Genomic DNA, 25,782 nt, shown 5'->3' on the forward strand with positions numbered 1-25,782 from the left:
CCGGGCTGGGGAGACGCACAGGAGGCCTGGTGCGTGGAGCCGGCACAGGACGTACCGGGCTGTGGAGGCGCACTGGAGGTCTGGAACGTAGAGCTGGCACAACGTGTCCTGGACAGATGACAACCTTAACACGGCAAGTGTGGGGAGCTGGCACAGGACGTACAGGGCGCACTGTAGACACGGTGCGTAGAACCGGCACACATTGTACCGGAACAATAACACGCTCCTCAAAGCGAGTCTGGAGGGCACAGGACGTACTGGGTTGTGGAGGCGCACTGGAGACCTGGTGCGTGGTGCCGGCACAGATGGTTCCAGACAGATGACACGCTCCTCAGGACGAATACGGAGAGCTGACACAGGTGGCATCGGACGGCTAACACGCTCCTCAGGGCGACTGTCTTGCCACTCCAGCCAGACCAACAGCTCTTCCACTTCACTCTCTTCACATTTCACCAACCACTCCTCGAAGGTCTCTATCTCACCCCTCCATTCACTCTCTTTCAATCTCTCCATCGCTTCCTCCATGGTCTCTGACTCACCACTCAACGTCGCCGACCACCCCTGTGTGCCCCCCCCCGAAAAACATTGTTTGAGACTGCTTCTCGTGGCCGCGAACCCCGGTTTCGTCACTGTCCCGCCTTCGCTGCTTCCGCCTGCTTCCATGGCAGGCTTTTGTCTCCCGCCATTATTTTGTCCCAAGTCTAGGATGCCCTCCACTCCTGGCTTTCCTCCCAGGCCCAGGATCCCTGCTCCTCCTGGGCACACTGGTGGGATCTTCTTTCAAGATCGTTGAAATAAATGGACCAAGGCGCAGCGTGCGTACAGTTCCACATGTTTAATAAATTAAACTCACCAAAACAATACAGAACAAATTAAACGTGAAGTCAACACAAAAACAAGATCCCACAAAAAAACACAGGGGAAATGTCTGCATATATATGATCCCCAATCAGAGACAACGATAAACAGCTGCCTCTGATTGGGAACCATACTAGGCCAACATAGACATAAAACAACCTACATAACCCACCTTAGTCACACCCTGACCTACCCAACATAGAAAATAAAAGGCTCTCTATGGTCAGGGTGTGATACAGAAGGACAACTCAGCGTATGCTATTCTGTTCTTCGGAAATAGACTGCATTGTCTTCACATCATGCTTCTTTAGACCTGTCTAAAATAAATAATGGATTTATTGTGAAGGTGTAGGCGATATTACATGTATTTATTGTGAAGGTGTAGGCGATATTACATGTATTTATTGTGAAGGTGTAGGCGATATTACATGGATTTATTGTGAAGGTGTAGGCGATATTACATGGATTTATTGTGAAGGTGTAGGCGATATTACATGGATTTATTGTGAAGGTGTAGGCGATATTACATGGATTTATTGTGAAGGTGTAGGCGATATTACATGGATTTATTGTGAAGGTGTAGGCGATATTACATGGATTTATTGTGAAGGTGTAGGCGATATTACATGGATTTATTGTGAAGGTGTAGGCGATATTACATGGATTTATTGTGAAGGTGTAGGCGATATTACATGGATTTATTGTGAAGGTGTAGGCGATATTACATGGATTTATTGTGAAGGTGTAGGCGATATTACATGGATTTATTGTGAAGGTGTAGGCGATATTACATGGATTTATTGTGAAGGTGTAGGCGATATTAGACTTATTAGGATTTATTAGACTTTTAAAGGATTTATTAGATTTTTAAAAATGTAGATGTTCCAAAGCTCAACTCTTTCCTGTGTGTATCAATAATGGTCTACCACCCTAAGGACATCCAGCCAACTTGACACAACTGAGGGAAGCGTTGGAGTCAACATGGGCCAGCATCCCTGTGGAAAGCTGTTGACACCTTATAGAGTCCATGCCCCAACAAATTCAGCTTGTTCTGAGGGCAAAAGGGGGTGCAACTCAATATTAGCAAGGTGTTCCTAATGTTTGGTACATTCAGTGCACATGTCAACACATAATGATAAGGCAGTGATGTGACATCACCATTACAGAGAAATGTCATCATGCTTATGCTAATGTCTCCTGTCAGAGTACAACACGACATGCAATGGAAATATCCTCAACCGTGGAAGAAGTTTACGTCGGTACCCAAACAACTATCATTGCCCTTGGTGTGCGTGTGTGTGTGTGTGTGTGTTTCTGTGTGCTATGGGGCCTATATTCACCTCTATATTCTCTCCGTGAGATTCCCCAGTAACCTAACCATACATTATTGACCGATAAAGAACATTGCTTTACTGCTTCAATATTTCAACAGTCCAGAGGCGACCAGTGGACACACCCCCATCCCTGTGGTTTGGTTTAGTCAGGTTGCTTGTGTATGTACTGTGTGTGTGTCCTCGTACTTCTCTCTCCTTCCTCCCTCCCTCCTTCTGTCTGTTACAGTAGCTTTTCCAGTTTGTGCGTACAAGACCCCACTCCTCATATCAGCTGTGACCAGAGTGTTTCTGAGTAGTTGGTTGATGTGCAGGTTGTTTGTGGGGATGTTCCAGGGCTTTAGTCATGTGATCCTGACACGCGGGACCCATCTTAGCCTTTATTGTCTCAGTAATGCAGGATTTGATTTGCTCTCATGAACATAATGGCATAATTTGCTCAGAGCATGCAGCGACGCACGAAGCCCGCCTCGTCCACAAGAGAGGCTTTTATTTCTGTCTCTTCAGAGAAATGAAACCTGCTTGCTCACACACATGTCTGAGGGAGATACACATTCACAGACACATAATATTGCGTTCCTCGCTCTCTGACACAAAGAGTTACACACAGTGTCTTTCTTTCACTTCCATAACACAAACACACTTAAGTACACACACCCCACACGCCACAAACACACACACGTCCATATTAAAAGCTCTTCTCTGCGTGGGAGGCAGTGTTTCATCTCATTCCTTGCACCGTGTCATTCTGTTTTGATGTTATTAGGGAGAGGAGCGATGGCTCTGGGGTGAGTGATAAAGGTGGGAGCGTGCGCTGAGAGCTTACCCTGTCACGCCGAAAGGTTAGCCAGCAGATTTACGAGCCTGCGTCCTTCTCCAGCGAGGCCGTTAAAGAAGGGAGATGACTTTTAATGTTTTACCTCTCTGATTTATGGTGTCAAGGCCTTCCTATCTTATCCCCACAGTGAGAGGCGGGAGGGTGGAGGGTCGGTGGCGCCTGGTCACAACAACGGACTGGGCATCTTAGCATCAGAGATGGTGAAGGTTGCAAGGGGAAAAAAACATTTGAGGCATTGGGCTCTTTCTCAGTTCCTTACGTCCTTTCTCATGGCCTCCCTCTCAAAATGAATCAAATGAGAAGGTCTGAGGGGAGGGACCTTGGATCTCATACTCTGTTTGAGAAGGAGGCGAGGAGAGAGGAAGCAAGGAATAGAGTAAAGGCACATCGAGAAATAGCCTTGGTGTGTTGGTTGTGTGCTGTTGGTTTGGCTGGCCACTAGGGAGCCTTGGTGTCTCCCAAACCCCACACCCCCACTCTGACCCAGTATCCTGCCCACTCCTGGGATTTGGGGGCTCTGGGACTGTCCAGCTGTAGTGAATGGACATCTGAACTGATGCGTACCAGGGGGCTGTGTAGGACCAACAGAAGGGAGGAGGGATTATTGGCCAGCTCCACTGCCTCATGGGAAATGTAGTTCTATAAAGAGCTATGGAGAGCTGATCTGACCATGCCACAGAACAAATAGGCCTGTAAACTGGAGCCAGGCCAAAGTGGATCTGAATGTACACTGTGGTGTGTGTGTGGTTCTTTGTTTCTGTGTGTCTTTGCGTGTGTCTGGGCAGTGGATGATCACCGTGTGTTAGTGTGTGAATGTGTGTGTTTGTGTGTTTGCAGTGTTTAGGAAGAAGGAGGGCCTGCTTGGCTGTGGCCTGGCTATGATTGTCTCAGTGGGACAGATAGTGGCGGTCACCAGCACGCACTCAGACAGGGCCAGGCCACTGGGCTAAATAATGACAGGCCCTGGAACAGATTGGCACACCCCGCACACAGACAGGGCCAGGCCACTGGGCTAAATAATGACAGGCCCTGGAACAGATTGGCACACCCCACACACAGACAGGGCCAGGCCATTGTGCTAAATAACCACATGCTCCAGAACAGATCTCACACCCAGTGGGAGTGCTTAACAGCCCAGCCAGACCACCAGCAGAGCAGAACTTCCACTGACGGACATCTTCACCACACACCCACACCCACACACACACACATCCATACACACACGCTCTGTGTGCTCTGCCCACTGTGTGTGTGTTTAGTACCCAGGGGCTAGATGAAATATGTATGTAGCCTAGCTAACTGGGAGCTGGGACCTGGGACCTGGGAGCTGTGCTGTTCTCTTGGGAATGAGCTGAGACAGAGAGAAGCTGTCTGTTACTGGCAGCCACTGGAGACTTGTTGGGAACCGGACTGGGAGAAAGGAGGCCCAGGTGGATGGATGGGTGTTACTGTAGACTAGCTACTCACTGGTGTGACTCTCCTCCCATTATACTTTGCGTTAGAATATGCCCAATATAATCTCATAGAATGGAACCTACATTGCGATGCAATGTGTGTGTGTGTGTGTGTGTACTATTACTTTCCAACTTCAGACAGTTTAATTAGCACTCCAACACTTGTGAAAAGGCACATATTAAGGAGAGAGAAAGGTGAGAAGAATGAAAACTTACTAGGTCTTATTTTGGAAATGAGAGAATCTATTCTATTATGGATGTTAACCCTAGGGCAACAATTTACACCTGGCAGTGTTCTCATTAATGAAAGAGTAGCTTTAATTGACTGCTCAGTAAATTAAACACACACCACACACACACACACACACAGCGAGGAACACACCAACTGGATTTGAGACGACCTCTCTTTGTAAATGTAGGGTCAAAATTCCTTGGACCTTTCAATAAATTCTCTCGTTTTCCCGAAATCACTGTTGGAAGATTCCCGGAGTCAGGAGGGTATAAGCAGGAAATCCAGAATCCTCCAACCAGGATTTCTGGAAAACCAGGGATTTTATTAAAAGATCCAGGAATTTTGCAAACCTACTAGGGACCCATTAGATCTAGTGTATGCAGATGAGCTACAATACAGCCACCCTCATCAAACATGAATTGCTTTGTACTGTGTGCAGACGTGAAACCTTGACGGGGCGGGGCGGGGGGGGGGGGGGGGTTGGCTTGCACATGTCTGTGTGTGTGTGTGTGTGTGTGTGTGTGTGTGTGTGTGTGTGTGTGTGTGTGTGTGTGTGTGTGATGGGAGTGTTTGTATTCATGGGAACTGACATGGAATATACAGCCCCTGGCGTTCTTCACCATTGTATCTTTCTGTTTTTCCTACCTCTTGAACATCGGCTTACTCCATTATTTTATTCCCTCCATAGAAAGATGTTAAAGTACATTGTGAATCAGAATTACATCCATAACATCCATTCAAGTGCCGTTGGATACTGAACAACCACATGTTCTCTCACAGGCTGAAGGTCCCCAAATGCCTCTCTACAGTACATGTCCCCACATACCTCTAAATGTCCCCACATACCTCTAAATGTCCCCATATACCCCTAAATGTCCCCACATACCCCTACATGTCCCCACATACCCCTACATGTCCCCACATACCCCTAAATGTCCCCACATACCCCTACATGTCCCCACATACCCCTATATGTCCCTACATACCCCTACATGTCCCCAAATACCCCTAAATGTCCCCACATACCCCTACATGTCCCCACATACCCCTAAATGTCCCCACATACCCCTAAATGTCCCCACATACCCCTACATGTCCCTACATACCCCTACATGTCCCCACATACCCTACATGTCCCCATATACCCCTACATGTCCCCACATACCCCTACATGTCCCCACATAACCCTACATGTCCCCATATACCCCTACATATACCCACATACCCCTACATGTCCCCATATACCCCTACATGTCCCCATATACCCCTACATGTCCCCACATACCCCTACATGTCCCCACATACCCCTACATGTCCCTACATGTCCCTACATACCCCTACATGTCCCCGCATACCCCTACATGTCCCCACATACCCCTACATGTCTCCACATACCCCTACATGTCCCCACATACCCCTATGTGTCCCCACATACCCCTACATGTCCCCACATACCCCTACATGTCCCCACATACCCCTACATGTCCCCACATATCCCTACATGTCCCCACATACCCCTACATGTCCCCACATACCCCTACATGTCCCTACATGTCCCCGTATACCCCTACGTGTCCCCACATATCCCTACATATCCCCACATACCCCTACATGTCCCCACATACCCCTACATGTCCCTACATACCCCTACATGTCTCTACATATCCCTACATACCCCTACATGTGGGGACATATACCACTACATGTCCCTACATGTCCCCACATACCCCTACGTGTCCCCACATATCCCTACATATCCCCACATACCCCTACATGTCCCCACATACCCCTACATGTCCCTACATACCCCTACATGTCTCTACATATCCCTACATGTCCCCACATACCCCTACATGTCCCTACATACCCCTACATGTCCCCACATACCCCTACATGACCTCAGTGGTCCAGTAAAACCTGTGTCTTCAGGCCTACCATTCGCCCCTGTAAAGCAGCCCAGTCTCTTGGTTGTTTAATGAGAGAGCACAGAGGAGACATGTGATACCCATCAGTGTTCAATGTGTTATGGGGCTGGTCCCCACTATGTGCTCCTCTTTCTATCTCTCTCTCTCTCTCTCTCTCTCTCTCTCTCTTTATCTCTCTATCACAGATAAAAGCACAGCCCAGATCACTAGGGAACAATTAGTCTCGGCCGTCTAATAAAATCTCTTGCACGCCTCAATCTCCCTCATTTTCATAAACTTCCCTCCTATTCTCCACCACGCATAACATTAGCATTAACCCACACTAAGGAGGCTGTGAAACCATCTATCTCTACAAGCCATAAGCCTCCTATCCTCTACATTTCTCTTTTTCCCTTTCCGTCTTTCTCATGTACATCATTCACCTCCTGGCTTTCTCTTCCTTTTAACCCTCACCCCATCATACTGCCTACCAATTGTATTCTCTTCCATTTATCCCTCACTCCATCATACTGCCTACCAATTGTCTTCTCTTCCATTTATCCCTCACTCCATCATACTGCCTACCAATTGTATTCTCTTCCATTTATCCCTCACTCCATCATACTGCCTACCAATTGTCTTCTCTTCCATTTACCCCTCACTCCATCATACTGCCTACCAATTGTCTTCTCTTCCATTTATCCCTCACTCCATCATACTGCCTACCAATTGCCTTCTCTTCCATTTACCCCTCACTCCATCATACTGCCTACCAATTGCCTTCTCTTCCATTTACCCCTCACTCCATCATACTGCCTACCAATTGCCTTCTCTTCCATTTACCCCTCACTCCATCATACTGCCTACCAATTGCCTTCTCTTCTTGGCTACCTCTGTTTATAGACTGAATCCATCTCCATCTTTCCCCCTTTCTTTCATCTGTTTTACTAACCCTACCTCTGTTTGATTGGTGGAGCCAAAATAGCAGTGCAAAAACCAAGCCAATAGATCATTTTGACAGTTTAATTCCAATTCTTGATTATTAGCTAATTTGAAAATGATATTATCCAACCATCCAATTAAATTGGTCTATATTTACAATCATCATCAAGCACGAGGTGTTAATTGTAGTACCATCTATCAAGAGTGAGCTTTCACATCCACCAGGGAGTATGACAGTGAGGTGAATTTGGAGCTGGTTTGATGGAGGTGTGTGTGTGTTTGAATTGACTGAATTGTGTGTCCCCACAAGGCTAGTTATACAAGACTGTGTGTGTATGTTTGTGTGTGTGTGTCTGTGTAGCATCATCTATTCTGTTCTATCCTCAGTGCACTGTACTCTTCACTGTGCTTCTACATGTTCACAAACACAGACAGAGAAAAGAGACAAAGCGAAATGGAGAGGCACGGAGAGAATGATGAAGGGATTTCACGCATGTCCCTGTCTGTTTAGTCTTCTATCTAACCCTGTTTGGGCTGGGGACAGCATGTCCCTGTCTGTTTCCTCTTCTATCTAACCCTGTTTGGGCTTCTATCTAACCCTGTTTGGGCTGGGGAAAGCATGTCCCTGTCTGTTTCCTTTTCTATCTAACCCTGTTTGGGCTGGGGAAAGCATGTCCCTGTCTGTTTCCTCTTCTATCTAACCCTGTTTGGGCTTCTATCTAACCCTGTTTGGGCTTCTATCTAACCCTGTTTGGGCTGGGGAAAGCATGTCCCTGTCTGTTTCCTCTTCTATCTAACCCTGTTTGGGCTTCTATCTAACCCTGTTTGGGCTGGGGAAAGCATGTCCCTGTCTGTTTCCTTTTCTATCTAACCCTGTTTGGGCTTCTATCTAACCCTGTTTGGGCTGGGGAAAGCATGTCCCTGTCTGTTTCCTTTTCTATCTAACCCTGTTTGGGCTTCTATCTAACCCTGTTTGGGCTGGGGAAAGCATGTCCCTGTCTGTTTCCTCTTCTATCTAACCCTGTTTGGGCTTCTATCTAACCCTGTTTGGGCTTCTATCTAACCCTGTTTGGGCTGGGGAAAGCATGTCCCTGTCTGTTTCCTCTTCTATCTAACCCTGTTTGGGCTTCTATCTAACCCTGTTTGGGCTGGGGAAAGTATGTCCCTGTCTGTTTCCTTTTCTATCTAACCCTGTTTGGGCTGGGGAAAGCATGTCCCTGTCTGTTTCCTCTTCTATCTAACCCTGTTTGGGCTTCTATCTAACCCTGTTTGGGCTTCTATCTAACCCTGTTTGGGCTGGGGAAAGCATTTCCCTGTCTTTTTCATCTTCTATCTAACCCTGTTTGGGCTGGGGAAAGCATGTCCCTGTCTGTTTCCTCTTCTATCTAACCCTGTTTGGGCTTCTATCTAACCCTGTTTGGCCTGGGGAAGTCAAATCAAATCAAATCAAATTTATTTGTCACATACACATGGTTAGCAGATGTTAATGCGAGTGTAGCGAAATGCTTGTGCTTCTAGTTCCGACAATGCAGTAATAACGAACAAGTAATCTAACTAACAATTCCAAAAAAAACTACTGTCTTATACACAATGTAAGGGGATAAAGAATATGTACATAAGGATATATGAATGAGTGATGGTACAGAGCAGCATAGGCAAGATACAGTAGATGATATCGAGTACAGTATATACATATGAGATGAGTATGTAAACCAAGTGGCATAGTTAAAGTGGCTAGTGATACATGTATTACATAAGGATGCAGTCGATGATATAGAGTACAGTATCTACGTATGCATATGAGATGAATAATGTAGGGTAAGTAACATTATATAAGGTAGCATTGTTTAAAGTGGCTAGTGATATATTTACATCATTTCCCATCAATTCCCATGATTAAAGTGGCTGGAGTAGAGTCAGTGGCATTGACAGTGTGTTGGCAGTAGCCACTCAATGTTAGTGGTGGCTGTTTAACAGTCTGATGGCCTTGAGATAGAAGCTGTTTTTCAGTCTCTCGGTCCCAGCTTTGATGCACCTGTACTGACCTCGCCTTCTGGATGACAGAGCGGTGAACAGGCAGTGGCTCGGGTGGTTGATGTCCTTGATGATCTTTATGGCCTTCCTGTAGCATCGGGTGGTGTAGGTGTCCTGGAGGGCAGGTAGTTTGCCCCCGGTGATGCGTTGTGCAGACCTCACTACCCTCTGGAGAGCCTTACGGTTGAGGGCGGTGCAGTTGCCATACCAGGCGGTGATACAGCCCGCCAGGATGCTCTCGATTGTGCATCTGTAGAAGTTTGTGAGTGCTTTTGGTGACAAGCCGAATTTCTTCAGCCTCCTGAGGTTGAAGAGGCGCTGCTGCGCCTTCCTCACGATGCTGTCTGTGTGAGTGGACCAATTCAGTTTGTCTGTGATGTGTATGCCGAGGAACTTAAAACTTGCTACCCTCTCCACTACTGTTCCATCGATGTGGATGGGGGGGTGTTCCCTCTGCTGTTTCCTGAAGTCCACAATCATCTCCTTAGTTTTGTTGACGTTGAGTGTGAGGTTATTTTCCTGACACCACACTCCGAGGGCCCTCACCTCCTCCCTGTAGGCCGTCTCGTCGTTGTTGGTAATCAAGCCTACCACTGTTGTGTCGTCCGCAAACTTGATGATTGAGTTGGAGGCGTGCGTGGCCACGCAGTCGTGGGTGAACAGGGAGTACAGGAGAGGGCTCAGAACGCACCCTTGTGGGGCCCCAGTGTTGAGGATCAGCGGGGAGGAGATGTTGTTGCCTACCCTCACCACCTGGGGGCGGCCCGTCAGGAAGTCCAGTACCCAGTTGCACAGGGCGGGGTCGAGACCCAGGGTCTCGAGCTTGATGACGAGCTTGGAGGGTACTATGGTGTTGAATGCCGAGCTGTAGTCGATGAACAGCATTCTCACATAGGTATTCCTCTTGTCCAGATGGGTTAGGGCAGTGTGCAGTGTGGTTGAGATTGCATCATCTGTGGACCTATTTGGGCGGTAAGCAAATTGGAGTGGGTCAAGGGTGTCAGGTAGGGTGGAGGTGATATGGTCCTTGACTAGTCTCTCAAAGCACTTCATGATGACGGATGTGAGTGCTACGGGGCGGTAGTCGTTTAGCTCAGTTACCTTAGCTTTCTTGGGAACAGGAACAATGGTGGCCCTCTTGAAGCATGTGGGAACAGCAGACTGGTATAGGGATTGGTTGAATATGTCCGTAAACACACCGGCCAGCTGGTCTGCGCATGCTCTGAGGGCGCGGCTGGGGATGCCGTCTGGGCCTGCAGCCTTGCGAGGGTTAACACGTTTAAATGTCTTACTCACTTCGGCTGCAGTGAAGGAGAGACCGCATGTTTTCGTTGCAGGCCGTGTCAGTGGCACTGTATTGTCCTCAAAGCGGGCAAAAAAGTTGTTTAGTCTGCCTGGGAGCAAGACATCCTGGTCCGTGACTGGGCTGGGTTTCTTCCTGTAGTCCGTGATTGACTGTAGACCCTGCCACATGCCTCTTGTGTCTGAGCCGTTGAATTGAGATTCTACTTTGTCTCTGTACTGGCGCTTAGCTTGTTTGATAGCCTTGCGGAGGGAATAGCTGCACTGTTTGTATTCAGTCATGTTACCAGACACCTTGCCCTGATTAAAAGCAGTGGTTCGCGCCTTCAGTTCCACACGAATGCTGCCATCAATCCACGGTTTCTGGTTGGGGAATGTTTTAATCGTTGCTATGGGAACGACATCTTCAACGCACGTTCTAATGAACTCGCACACCGAATCAGCGTATTCGTCAATGTTGTTGGCTGACGCAATACGAAACATCTCCCAGTCCATGTGATGGAAGCAGTCTTGGAGTTTGGAGTCAGCTTGGTCGGACCAGCGTTGGACAGACCTCAGCGTGGGAGCTTCTTGTTTTAGTTTCTGTCTGTAGGCAGGGATCAACAAAATGGAGTCGTGGTCAGCTTTTCCGAAAGGGGGGCGGGGCAGGGCCTTATATGCGTCGCGGAAGTTAGAGTAACAATGATCCAGGGTCTTTCCACCCCTGGTTGCGCAATCGATATGCTGATAAAATTTAGGGAGTCTTGTTTTCAGATTAGCCTCGTTAAAATACCCAGCTACAATGAATGCAGCCTCCGGATAAATCGTTTCCAGTTTGCAGAGAGTTAAATAAAGTTCGTTCAGAGCCATCGATGTGTCTGCTTGGGGGGGATATATACGGCTGTGATTATAATCGAAGAGAATTCTCTTGGTAGATAATGCGGTCTACATTTGATTGTAAGGAATTCTAAATCAGGTGAACAGAAGGATTTGAGTTCCTGTATGTTTCTTTCATCACACCATGTCACGTTGGCCATAAGGCATACGCCCCCGCCCCTCTTCTTACCAGAAAGATGTTCGTTTCTGTCCGCGCGATGCGTGGAGAAACCCGCTGGCTGCACCGCTTCGGATTGCGTCTCTCCAGTGAGCCACGTTTCCGTGAAGCAGAGAACGTTACAGTCTCTGATGTCCCTCTGGAATGCTACCCTTGCTCGGATTTCATCAACCTTGTTGTCAAGAGACTGGACATTGGCAAGAAGAATGCTAGGGAGTGGTGCACGATGTGCCCGTCTCCGGAGTCTGACCAGAAGACCGCTTCGTTTCCCTCTTTTTCTGAGTCGTTTTTTGGGTCGCTGCATGGGAACCATCCCGTGGCACTGGTTGTAAGAACACAGGATCCGCATCGCGAAAAACATATTCTTGGTCGTACTGGTGGTGAGTTGACGCTGATCTTATATTCAGTAGTTCTTCTCGGCTGTATGTGATGAAACCTAAGATGACCTGGGGTACTAGTGTAAGAAATAACACGTAAAAAAACAAAAAACTGCATAGTTTCCTAGGAACGCGAAGCGAGGCGGCCATCTCTGTCGGCGCCGGAAGTGGCGCCGGAAAGCATGTCCCTGTCTGTTTCCTCTTCTATCTAACCCTGTTTGGGCTTCTATCTAACCCTGTTTGGCCTGGGGAAAGCGATACAGTATGTCATGCTTAACAGTTCAGACACACAGAGAACCCATATCTCCAATCCACATATCTTAGCTCTTCTCGACTCAAGAATCCTGTCTCATGAATCGCTGTATAATTAAGCAAGAATGCTCGAGGAGGTGTGGTATATTGGCCATTTACTACAAACCCCAGAGGTGCATTATTGCTATTATAAACTGGTTACCAACGTAATTAGAGCAGTAATATATACCCGTGGTATACAGTCGGAACCACTCTCTCTGTCCATATGTCTATGGGTATACTTATCTCTCTCTCTCTCTTTCTCTCTCTCTCTCTCTCTCTCTCTCTCTCTCTCTCTCTCTCTCTCTCTCTCTCTCTCTCTCACTCTCTCTCTCTCCAGATGATGTGCCGCCCTACTTTAAGACGGAGCCGGTGCGGAGCCAGTTGCACCTGGAGCGTAACAGGCTGGTGTTGACATGTATGGCGGAGGGGAGCTGGCCCCTGGAGTTCAAATGGATCCATAATGGCACTGAGCTCACACGGTTCTCATTGGAGTACAGGTGAGTACTGCCACTGTATACTTTACACACCCCTATAGATATAAATCATCATGGCCACCTAATCCTCCCCAGCTTCTAATTGGTTAATTCATCCCTCCCCTCCCCTGAAGCTATGAGAGAGAGAGAGAGAGAGAGAGAGAGAGAGAGAGAGAGACTTTAGTGTTAACTGGGAGATCTTAATCATGTGGCAAGCTCTGGTCTTATCTCTAGAAGTGGTGTGCTCTGTCGGAGGTCTAAATGGAACGTTGAGACGGTGAGCTGACACTGGACCTGTTACACCATACACTGGACTGAGGTGAACAAAGGTCTAGTGTTGATGGAGCTGCTTGCTGCTCTCTACAATGCCTCAGGGAGATAAAAACACAGACAGAGAGAACACAGCAGTAACAGTCAGTGCATCAGGACCAATACATAGATGGAAAACATAATGGCTCACGGCTTAGCGGGACCAATGCTCCTAATTACTGGACAGGCTATTGTCTGTCTGTGTTATTGAGTGTGTGTGTTACTGGGTGATTGAGTGTGTGTGTTACTGGGTGATTGAGTGTGTCTGTGTTATTGGGTGAGTGATTTAGTGTTTGTTTGTGTGTGTGTGTTATCGGATGTTTGAGTGTGTGTCCTTGCATGTGTTTGTAGTGGCCCCATCCCTCACAATGTCCTCCCCAGTGACATGTAAGGGGAGATGGGCAGTGGGAAGGTCAACGCCAGCCTTATGGTAATGAGGTTATGCAAGGTCTCTGGTGATCAACACTGTTTTAAAGACTCACACAGACACCAGGACACGCAACCTTCTGTCCTCAGGCCACTGATCAGGCCACTGATGTCATGTGCGTGCGAACATGACACATGCATTTCTGTTTGCGTGCTTGCGTGAATACTTGTGTGTTTCCATGTGGGTTTGTGTGTTGAAAGAGAGATAAAGGGTGAAAGAGAGAGAGAGAGAGAGAGAGAGAGAGTTTGAAAGCTGGAGAGAATAAAAGACATCAGAGCAATGGAGGGAGGAGGACGAGGAAGAGGAAGAGGAGTGTATGTATGGAGCCGTAAAGATCACATCTGGCCTTGCCTTTTAACTCCCCTCCACTTTAGCTATCAGAGAGAAGCAGTGAATTCACATACAGACACGCTGCCTTAACAGCCTCTCTAAGCCCCTCTCCGCTCTACTCTTGTCAGGCCCTCTCCTCGCCTCATCTTCTCCTCCTCTGACTTAAAACCAGTAATCTTCTTCGTGCCTCGGCCCTGGCCCTGCCACCGAGCGTGTATATTTTTTATTAACAGAAACAATTTCATGCCAGCTCCGAACAAATTAACATGAGTTCAATCCAATAATATTCCTTGTCTAGAGGGGTAGAGGACACGCTGGGCTCGCTAACTAAATAGCAGGCGTAAGGAGGGGTGTGGAAATGTGAGTGTGGTATTAGAGTCGGGACCTTCACTGCTGTAACTTGGAACAACAGTAAGCCGAATAGACCAGGGATTTGTCCAAATGACACCATATTCCCTACATGGTGGGCCCTGGACACATACTCTATAGTGTTTTACTATTGCTATAGTGCTTCATAAGCTTAACATATCCCTCTTCGTCTGCTTGCAATGTCCTATCCAACCCAGGTGACACAGCAACACAGAAATATGGTGGGCAGGGAAAATATATAGACTTTTCAGCTCAGGAGGCTAATATTCTTTATATTGCTATATTGTCTTCCCTCGTGGCACTCCTGTTATATTAGTGTCAGTGCAAAGAACTTTAGAATCATTACACATCTTAGAGAAGGAGTCTACAGGTGTACACAGTGCTCAATACAGACGCAAACACAAGCTGAACAACTCATCAGTGCTCACACATTATGTTGCGATGGCAGTGGCATCTTGTCCTGAGCAAATTGAATAATCTGCATTGCTACATTGTGAGAGCAAGACTCCTTTTCAGTGTAAAACGCCACAGACGGCACACGTTTTGGCTTGGGTACAGAGGTAGCATTTGCTTCTTTTCCTTGAGTTAACAAGCACAAAGTTTGACTGTGAATAGTTTGGCTGAATAGTTGGATTGCTGCGTAGAGTAGAGAGCTGGGTAGCACAACTAGCATCCCGAGCAACTGAGTCTCTCCACAGTACAATACAATGGATTCTGTTCCATAACAGTATGCTATTCTGTTCCGCTATCCCTGATGCGGTGAAAAGAATACAAACATTTAAAGATGAACTACGCTTTATGCCACATCTTTTTCAGTGCGAAATCATTACAACTATTATAACTGAAAACTGAAAACATCCATTATTTCCTCTCAACATTCTTACCTCCCTCAGACACAATAACTTGACTCTCTCTCTCTCTCTCTCTCTCTCTCGCGCGCGCTATTTCTTTCTCTGTCTCTCTCTGCCTCTCTCTCTGTCTCTCTCTGTCTCTCTCTCTCTTTCTGTCTTCATTAGGGTTAGTCAGAGAGTGTGTGCATGTTTGAGTGTGTGGAGTTGAACAGTGTGCCTGGTCACGGAGTGCTCCAGTGTTAAGGGATTCATTCACTGAGGCTTTTTAAATGCCATTCCATGCATAGTGTATTTACTGGGGATGCGTGTGCTTGTGACGGGCCTATGAGAGGGTCACCAACCTGCCGTACCCTTGCCACACTGTAACGTCATCAGTCCCACCTGTCACCGGCTCTGACTGTGGCATGGAAAGATCACATGATTGCACATGTGACATTTCCACATTTTGCACATGTGAAATCATGTGAACCATGTGTTTTTGGAAGACTTCACACTTGAGGATATTTCCGTTTCAAATGTGGATTTTCACATTTGTCCTGCAAACAAAAATAAGTCTTTATGATAAACATACAGTGCTTTTAACATACAGTGTTTTCAACGTACATATTTGACATACACTACACATGCCAAATGTATGTGGACACCCACTCGTCAGACATCTCATTCCAAAATCATGGCTATTAATATGGAGTTGGTCTCTCCTTTGCTACTATAACAGCCGCCACTCTTCTGGGAAGGCTTTCCACTAGATGCTGGAACATTACTGGGGGGACTTGCCTCCATTCAGCCACAAGAGCATTAGGGAGGTCGGGAACTAATGTTGGGGGCAATTAGGCCTTGCTCGCAGTCGGCGTTCAAACTCATCCCAAAGGTGTTTGATGGGTTTTAGGTCAGGGCTCTGTGCAGGTCAGTCAAGTTCTTCCACACCAATCTCGACAAATCATTTCTGTATGGACCACGCTTTGTGTACTGGGGCATTGTCATGCTGAAACAGGAAAGGGCCTTCCCTAAACTGTTGCCACAAAGTTGGAAGCACAGAATCGTCTGGAATGTCATTGTATGCTGTAGCGTTAAGATTTCCCTTCACTGGAACTAAGGAGCCTAGTCCGAACCATGAAAAACAGCCCCAGACTATTATTCCTCCTCCACCAAACTTTACATTTGGTACTACGCATTGGGGCAAGTAGTGTTCTCCTGGCATCCTCCAAACCCAGATTCATCCACCAGACTGCCAGATGGTAAAGTGTGATTCATCACTTCAGAGAACGCGTTTCCACTGCTCCAGAATCCAATGGCGGCGAGCTTTACACCACTCCAGCCGACGCTTGTCAATACGCATGATGATCTTAGGCTTCTGTGCAGCTGTGAAAACCCATTTCAGCCATGAAAACCCATTTCATGAAGCTCCCGACGAACAGTTATTGTGCTGACGTTGCTTCCAGAGGCAGTTTGGAACTCGGTAGAGAGTGTTGCAGACAATTTTTTCTCGCTACATGCTTGTGTGGTCTACTACTTCACGGCTGAGTCGTTGTTGCTCCTAGACGTTTTCACTTCACAATAACAGCAATTACAGTTGACCGGGGCAGCTCTAGCAGGTTAGAAATTTCACTAACTGACTTGTTGAAAAGGTGGCATCCTATGGCGGTGCCACGTTGAAAGTCAATGAGCTCTTCAGTAAGGCCATTCTACTGTCAATATTTGTCTATGGAGATTGCATGGCTGTGTGCTCCATGTTATATACCTGTCAGCAAAAGGTGTGGCTGAAATAGCCAAATCCACAAATTTTAAGGGGTGTCCACATGCGTTTGTATACAGTGCATTCGAAAGTATTCAGACCCCTTGACCTTTTCCACATTTTGTTATGTTACAGCCTTATTCAAAAATGTATTACATAATTTTTCCCCCTCATGAATCTACACACAATATCCCATAAAGACAAAGCAAAAACCTTTTTCCCGTCCTTTTACTTAGTACTTTGTTAAAGCACCTTTGGCAGCTTTTACAGCCTTGAGTCTTCTTGGGAATGACGCTACAAGCTTGGCACACCTGTATTTGGGAATTTCTCCCATTCTTCTCTGCAGATCCTCTGACGATCTGTCAGGTTGGATGTGGAGTGTTGCTGCACCACTATTTTCAGGTCTCTCCTGAGATGTTCGATCGGGTTCAAGTCCGGGCTCTGGCTGGGCCACTCAAAGCCACTCCTGCATTATTTTGACTCTGTGCTTAGAGTAATTTTCCTGTTGGAAGGTGAAGCTTCGCCCCAGTCTGAGGTCCTGAGCACTCTGAAGCAGGTTTTCATGAAGGATCTCTCTGTACTTTGCTCCGTTCATCTTTCCGTCGATCCTGACTAGTCTCCCAGTCCTTGCCGCTGAAAAATATCCCCACAGCAGGATGCTGCCACCATGCTTTACCGTAGGGATGGTGCCAGGTTTCCTCCAGATGTGACGCTTGGCATTCAGGCCAAAGAGTTCAATCTTGTTTCTCATGGTCTGAGAGTTCATTGGGTGCCTTTTGGCAAACTCCAAGAGTGTTGTCATGTGCCTTTTACTGAGGAGTGGCTTCCATCTGGCCACTCTACCATAATGGCCTGATTGGTGGAGTGCTGCAGAGATGGTTGTCTTCCTGGAAGGTTCTTCCATCTCCACAGAGGAACTCTGGAGCTCTGACAGAGGGACTATCGGGTTCCTGGTCACATCGATGACCAAGGCCCTTCTCCCCCTATTGCTCAGTTTGGCCGGGTGGTCAGCTCTAGGAAGAGCCTTTGTGGTTCCAAACTTCATCCATTTAGGAATGATGTAGGCCATTGTGTTGTGTTTTTGGGGACCATCAATGCTGCCAAAATGTTTTTGGTACCCTTTCCCAGATCTGTGCCTCGACACAATCCTGTCTCTGAGTTCTATGGACAATTCGTTCGACCTCATGGCTTGGTTTTTGCTCTGATGTGCACTGTCAACTGTGGGACCATATATGGACAGGTGTGTGCTTTTCTAAATCATGTTTAATCAATTGAATTTACCAGAGGTGGACTCCAATCAAGTTGTAGAAACATCTCAAGGATGATCCATGGAAACAGGATGCACCTGATCTTAATTTTGAGTCTTGTAGGAAATAATCTGAATACTTACGTAATAAGATTTCTTTTTTTTACAAAAACAGGTTTTAAGACATTTTTGCAAATGTATTGAAAATAAAAAACTGAAATATCACTTCTACATAAGTGTGCCTCTTTACTTACACATTCTCTTCCAAAGTATGCTAAACAGTGTCAAAGGCGTTGTTCGACTTGCATCAGCATAACTATTAAACGCTTAAACTGAACATCTACAGTATCGGTGGGTCACCCGCGGGACGGTTAAGCTAACGTAGGCTAACGTGATTAGCATGAGGTTGTAAGTAACAAGAACATTTCCCAGGACATAGACATATCTTATATTGGCAGAAAGCTTAAATTCTTGTTAATCTAACTGCAGTGTCCAATTCACAGTAGCAATTACAGTGAAAGAATACCATGCTATTGTATGAGAAGAGTGCACAGTTATGAAATTTAAAATGTATTAATAAACCAATTAGGCACAATTAGGCAGACTTGATACAACATTTTGTGGCCAAAATCTAAATTGCGCCTGGGCTAGAATAATACATTATGGCCTTTCTCTTGCATTTCAAAGATGATAAAAAAAATGCATGTTTTTTTTCTTTGTATTATCTTTTACCAGATCTAATGTGTTATATTCTCCTACATTCATTTAACATTTCCACAAACTTCAAAGTATTTCCTTTCAAATGGTATCAAGAATATGCATATCCTTGCTTCAGGTCCTGAGTTACAGGCATTTAAATTTGTGTATGTCATTTTTGGTGAAATTTGAAAAAAAGGGGTGGTAATTAAACTGCTCCAATACTTCCACAGATGGTTGGCACAAATACACATATATTTAACCACATCCCCAAGTATGCTACTGAAATCCAACCGGTACATTGCCCCCACCTATATTTTAAAGCAGTGATGATTGTACCTTATATTAAAAATATTGGGTACAAAAATCTCCCATACCTACAAGGTACCGATCTGTACCTTGTGAGTTTATATGCACTGTGAAGTGTGCCTTTGACCTTTTTGTACCCCCACTGTACCCTGACCATACCCATATGTTTTGAGAGTGTGTTAATATACAGTACCAGTCACGTTTGGACATACCTACTCATTCCAGGTTTTTTTAAAACTATTTTTTACATTGTAGAATAATAGTGAAGACATCAAAACTATTAAATAACATATTGAATCATGTGGTAACAAAAATAGTGTTAAACAAATCTAAATATATTTTATATTTGAGATTCTTCAAAGTAGCCACCCTTTGTCTTGAGGACAGCTTTGCACACTCTTGGCATTCTCTCAACCAGCTTCATGAGGTAGTCACCTGGAATGCATTTCAATTAACAGGTGTGCCTTGTTAACCTGTAGTGACGCGCAGCCCGTGAATGGGCCCGTTATCATCATCTGACACTAATTAACATAACGAAACAGACATAAATCTGAAATATATTGGAACACAGCTTAGCCTTTTGTTTGATCACCCTGTCATCTCAGATTTTCAAAATATGCTTTACAGCCAACGCTAGACAAGCATTTATCATAGCCTAGCATAGCATTATGCCTTGCTAGCAGCAAGCAAACTTGTCACAGAAATCAGAAAATAAATCAAATTAAATCGTTTACCTTTGATGAACTTCAGATGTTTTCACTCACGAGACTCCCAGGTAGACAGCCAAAGTTAATTTTTCCCCAAAATATTATTTTTGTAGGCGAAATAGCTCCGTTTGTTCTTCACGTTTGGCTGAGAAATCGCCCGGAAATTGCAGTCACCACAACACCCGAAAAATATTCCAAATTAGCTTCATAATATCGACAGCAACATGGCAAACGTTGTTTAGAATCCATCCTCAATGTGTTTTTCTAATATCTATTCGATAATATATCTGTCGGGACAATTCCTTTTTCTCTAGGACCGATTGGAGTAATGGCTACCTCTGCACTTTACGTGAGAATCTCTCTCGGAGCCACCATGTGACCACTTACGCAATGTGCCCCCATATGGCTATTATTTAACAGAAATGCGTAAAACTACGTCACAATGCTGTAGACACCTTGGGGAATACGTAGAAAGCGTAAGCTCGTTGATGGTACATTCACAGCCATATAGGGAGTCATTGGAACGCAGCGCTTTCAAAACCTGGGGTACTTCCGGATTGGATTTTTCTCAGGCTTTCTCCTGCAACATCAGTTCTGTTATACTCACAGACAATATCTTTACAGTTTTGGAAAGGTTAGAGTGTTTTCTATCCAAAGCTGTCAATTATATGCATATTCCAGCATCTTTTCCTGACAAAATATTTTTTTTCTTCCAAAAATGAAAATACGGCCCCCTAACACCAAGAGGTTAAAAGTTCATTTCTGGAATTTATTTAATTCTTAATGCATTTGAGCAAATCAGTTGTGTTGTGACAAGGTAGGGTTGGTATACAGAAGAAAGCCATATTTGGTAAAATACCAAGTCCGTATTATGGCAAGCACAGCTCAAATAAGCGAAAAAGAGGAGGACCAAAATGCAGTGTGGTTATCTTTATACATCTTTAATGAAATATGAAAAATACGAACAATTTACAAAACAAGAAACGTGAAAAACCGAAACAGCCCTATCTGGTGCAACAAACACAAAGACAGGAAACAATCACCCACGAAATACCCAAAGATTATGGCTGCCTAAATATGGTTCCCAATCAGAGACAACAATAAACACCTGCCTCTGATTGAGAACCACTCTTTCCTAGACTACTTAACTAAACACAATCCCATAAACGACAAAATCCCTAGACGAAACAAACCACATACAGTGCCTTGCGAAAGTATTCGGCCCCCTTGAACTTTGCGACCTTTTGCCACATTTCAGGCTTCAAACATAAAGATATAAAACTGTATTTTTTTGTGAAGAATCAACAATAAGTGGGACACAATCATGCAGTGGAACGACATTTATTGGATATTTCAAACTTTTTTAACAAATGAAAAACTGAAAAATTCGGCGTGCAAAATTATTCAGCCCCCTTAAGTTAATACTTTGTAGCGCCACCTTTTGCTGCGATTACAGCTGTAAGTCGCTTGGGGTATGTCTCTATCAGTTTTGCACATCGAGAGACTGACATTTTTTCCCATTCCTCCTTGCAAAACAGCTCGAGCTCAGTGAGGTTGGATGGAGAGCATTTGTGAACAGCAGTTTTCAGTTCTTTCCACAGATTCTCGATTGGATTCAGGTCTGGACTTTGACTTGGCCATTCTAACACCTGGATATGTTTATTTTTGAACCATTCCATTGTAGATTTTGCTTTATGTTTTGGATCTTGTTGGAAGACAAATCTCCATCCCAGTCTCAGGTCTTTTGCAGACTCCATCAGGTTTTCTTCCAGAATGGTCCTGTATTTGGCTCCATCCATCTTCCCATCAATTTTAACCATCTTCCCTGTCCCTGCTGAAGAAAAGCAGGCCCAAACCATGATGCTGCCACCACCATGTTTGACAGTGGGGATGATGTGTTCAGGGTGATGAGCTGTGTTGCTTTTACGCCAAACATAACGTTTTGCATTGTTGCCAAAAAGTTCAATTTTGGTTTCATCTGACCAGAGCACCTTCTTCCACATGTTTGGTGTGTCTCCCAGGTGGCTTGTGGCAAACTTTAAACAACACTTTTTATGGATATCTTTAAGAAATGGCTTTCTTCTTGCCACTCTTCCATAAAGGCCAGATTTGTGCAATATATGACTGATTGTTGTCCTATGGACAGAGTCTCCCACCTCAGCTCTAGATCTCTGCAGTTCATCCAGAGTGATCATGGGCCTCTTGGCTGCATCTCTGATCAGTCTTCTCCTTGTATGAGCTGAAAGTTTAGAGGGACGGCCAGGTCTTGGTAGATTTGCAGTGGTCTGATACTCCTTCCATTTCAATATTATCGCTTGCACAGTGCTCCTTGGGATGTTTAAAGCTTGGGAAATCTTTTTGTATCCAAATCCGGCTTTAAACTTCTTCACAACAGTATCTCGGACCTGCCTGGTGTGTTCCTTGTTCTTCATGATGCTCTCTGCGCTTTTAACGGACCTCTGAGACTATCACAGTGCAGGTGCATTTATACGGAGACTTGATTACACACAGGTGGATTGTATTTATCATCATTAGTCATTTAGGTCAACATTGGATCATTCAGAGATCCTCACTGAACTTCTGGAGAGAGTTTGCTGCACTGAAAGTAAAGGGGCTGAATAATTTTGCACGCCCAATTTTTCCGTTTTTGATTTGTTAAAAAAATGTGAAATATCCAATAAATGTCGTTCCACTTCATGATTGTGTCCCACTTGTTGTTGATTCTTCACAAAAAAATACAGTTTTATATCTTTATGTTTGAAGCCTGAAATGTGGCAAAAGGTCGCAAAGTTCAAGGGGGCCGAATACTTTCGCAAGGCACTGTAAATCACCCATGTCACACCCTGGCCTAACCAAAATAATAAAGAGAACACAGAATACTAAGACCAGGGCGTGACAGTAACCCCCCCCCCCCCCCCAAAGGTGCGGACTCCCGGTCGCACACCTAAGCCCATAGGGGAGGGTCTGGGTGGGCGTCTGTCCACGGTGGTCAGTTCTTAACTGACTTGCCTGGTTAAATAAAAAAATAGACTAGTGTTTTTGCTGTTTGTTAGGCCTATTTATCTTGTTGGCTGATGAAAGTAAATGTGGACAGTTCTTCCAATATCTTAAATATGCATCTCGGAATTGCGTGCAGTTGTGTCTCGATATGTCTGTCTTCACTTGTCGCCTGTGAAAAAGACCCGATCACATGATGGAGAGCAATGTAGGTGAGAGGTGCTTCGGGTTGCGCAGCACACTCAGGGAGAAGGCCCCAACACAGCAATCTGGGCTGCAAAATGCATGGATTTTTTTAGGGTGGAGTACGGCCAGAAAAGGGATGCTGCCGTGAAATTCGAGGCATTATCAAGTGCTTGTCAAATTGTGATTGAGAGACTATTGGTGTGTGTACAGCCCGCGCAAAATGCCCAACGTAGAACAACTAAAGTTACATTAATAACTTTCAATTAAGCTTTTAAAAAATATATATATTTAAACTTTATTTAACTGGGCAAGTCAGTTCTTATTTACAATGACGACTTACCAAAAGGCAAAAGGCGTGGACAAAACAAACACCGCGACAAGAGAGACAACACAACACTACATAAAGAGAGACCTAATTCAACAGCATACCAAGGCAGCAACACATGACAACACAGCATGGTAGCAACACAACATGACAATAACATGGTAGCAACACAACACAGTAGCAGCACAAAACATGGTACAAACATTATTGGGCACAGACAACAGCACAAAGGGAAATAAGGTAGAGACAACAATACATCACACAAAGCAGCCACAACTGTAATTTAGAGTGTCCTTGATTGAGTCTTTGAATTAAGAGATTTAGATAAAACTGTCCAGTTTGAGTGTTTGTTGCAGCTCGTTCCAGTCACTAGCTGCAGTGAACTGAAAAGAGGAGCGACCCAGGGATGTGTGTTTTGGGGACCTTTAACAGAATGTGACTGGCAGAATGGGTGTTGTATGTGAAGGATGAGGGCTGCAGTAGATATCTCAGGTAGAGTGGAGTGAGGCCTAAGAGGGTTTTTATAAATAAGCATCAACCAGTGGGTCTTGCAATGGGTATACAGAGATGACCAGTTTACAGAGGAGTATAGAGTGCAGTGGTGTGTCCTATAAGGAGCATTGGTTGCAAATCTGATGGCTGAATGGTAAAGAACATCTAGCCGCTCGAGAGCACCCTTACTTGCCGATCTATAAATTATGTCTCCATAATCTAGCATGGGTAGGAAGGTCATCTGAATCAGGGCTAGTTTGGCAGCTGGGGTGAAAGAGGAAACGATAGAGGAAACCAAGTCTAGATTTAACTTTATCCTGCAGCTTTGAAATGTGCTGAGAGAAGGACTGTGCACCATCTAGTCATACTCCCAAGTACTTGAATGAGGTGACTACCTCAAGCTCTAAACCCTCAAAGGTAGTAATAACACCTGTGGGAAGAATGGCATTCTTCTTACCAGACCACATGACATTTGTTTTGGAGGTGTTCAGAACAAGGTTAAGGGTAGAGAACGCTTGTTGGACATTAAGAATTCTTGGTTTCAGAGCATTTAACACAAAATCCGGGGAGGAGCCAGCTTTTTATAAGACTGTATCATCTGCATATAAATGGATGAGAGAGCTTCCTACTGCCTATGTTATGCTATGTTGTTGATATATATTGAGAAGAGCGTGGGGCCTAGGATCGAGCCTTGGGGTACTCCCTTGGTGACAGGCAGTGGCTGAGACAGCAGATTTTCTGACTTTATACACTGCACTCTTTGAGAGAGGTAGTTAGCAAACCAGGTCAAAGACCCCTCAGAGACGCCAATACCCCTTAGCCGAACCACAAGAATGGAATGGTGTGCTGCATCAAAAGCTTTAATAAAAATATATATTTTTTAAAGAAGCTTTAATAAAAAGTCAATAAAAATAACAGCACAACATTGCTTAGAATCAAGGGCAATGGTGACATCATTGAGGACCTTTAAGGTTGCAGTGACACATCCATAACCTGAGCGGAAACCAGATTGCATACCCAAAAGAATACTATAGACATTAAGAAAGCCAGTCAGTTGAATATTGACAAGTTTTTCCAACACTTTTGATAACCTTTCTGGTGCAGGCGTTCCGCTAGTGACCCACCTCGACAACATTCGGTGAAATTGCAGAGCGTGAAGTTCAAATAACAGAAATAGTCATATTTAACATTCATGAAAATACAAGTGTCATACATCAGAAAAATGCTTAACTTCTTGTTAAAACTTCTTAGGGCTGAAATCCCGTTAATGGGATCGATATGACAACAGCCAGTGAAAGTGCAGGGCGCCAAATTCAAAACATCAGAAATCTCATAATTAAAATTCCTCAAACATTATGTATTTATACCATTTTAAAGGTTATCTTGTTGTTAACCACAGTGTCTGATTTCAAATATGCTTTACAGCAAAAGCACCACAAACAATTCTGTTAAGACAATAAACACAGCCATTTTTTCCAGCCAAAGAGAGCAGTCACAAAAAGCACAAATAGAGATAATTAATCACTAACCTTTGATCATGAGATGACACTCATAGGACTTTATGTTACACAATACATGTATGTTTTGTTTGATAAAGTTCATATTTATCCAAATATGAGTTTACATTGGCGCGTTACATTCACTAGGTCCAAAAACATCCAGTGATTTTGCATAGCCACATCATTCAACAGAAATACTCATCATAAATGTAGATGATAATACAAGTTATAC

The 25,782-nt window shown here is 44.9% G+C and overlaps 1 protein-coding gene across 7 annotated transcripts in view; it reads left to right on the plus strand.

Moving 5' to 3' along the window:
- The window catches only part of sdk2b (sidekick cell adhesion molecule 2b), a 485,771-nt gene that overhangs the window by 326,909 nt on the left and 133,080 nt on the right, over nt 1–25,782 (plus strand). For all 7 annotated transcript variants that reach the window (XM_031804782.1, XM_031804780.1, XM_031804783.1 and 4 more), the window contains exon 2: nt 12,937–13,096. In XM_031804782.1, the coding sequence (XP_031660642.1) occupies nt 12,937–13,096 (160 nt within the window). The remainder of the gene's footprint in view (nt 1–12,936; nt 13,097–25,782) is intronic.

This window comes from Oncorhynchus kisutch, linkage group LG25, assembly GCF_002021735.2.
Source record: "Oncorhynchus kisutch isolate 150728-3 linkage group LG25, Okis_V2, whole genome shotgun sequence".
Lineage (NCBI taxonomy): Eukaryota > Metazoa > Chordata > Actinopteri > Salmoniformes > Salmonidae > Oncorhynchus > Oncorhynchus kisutch.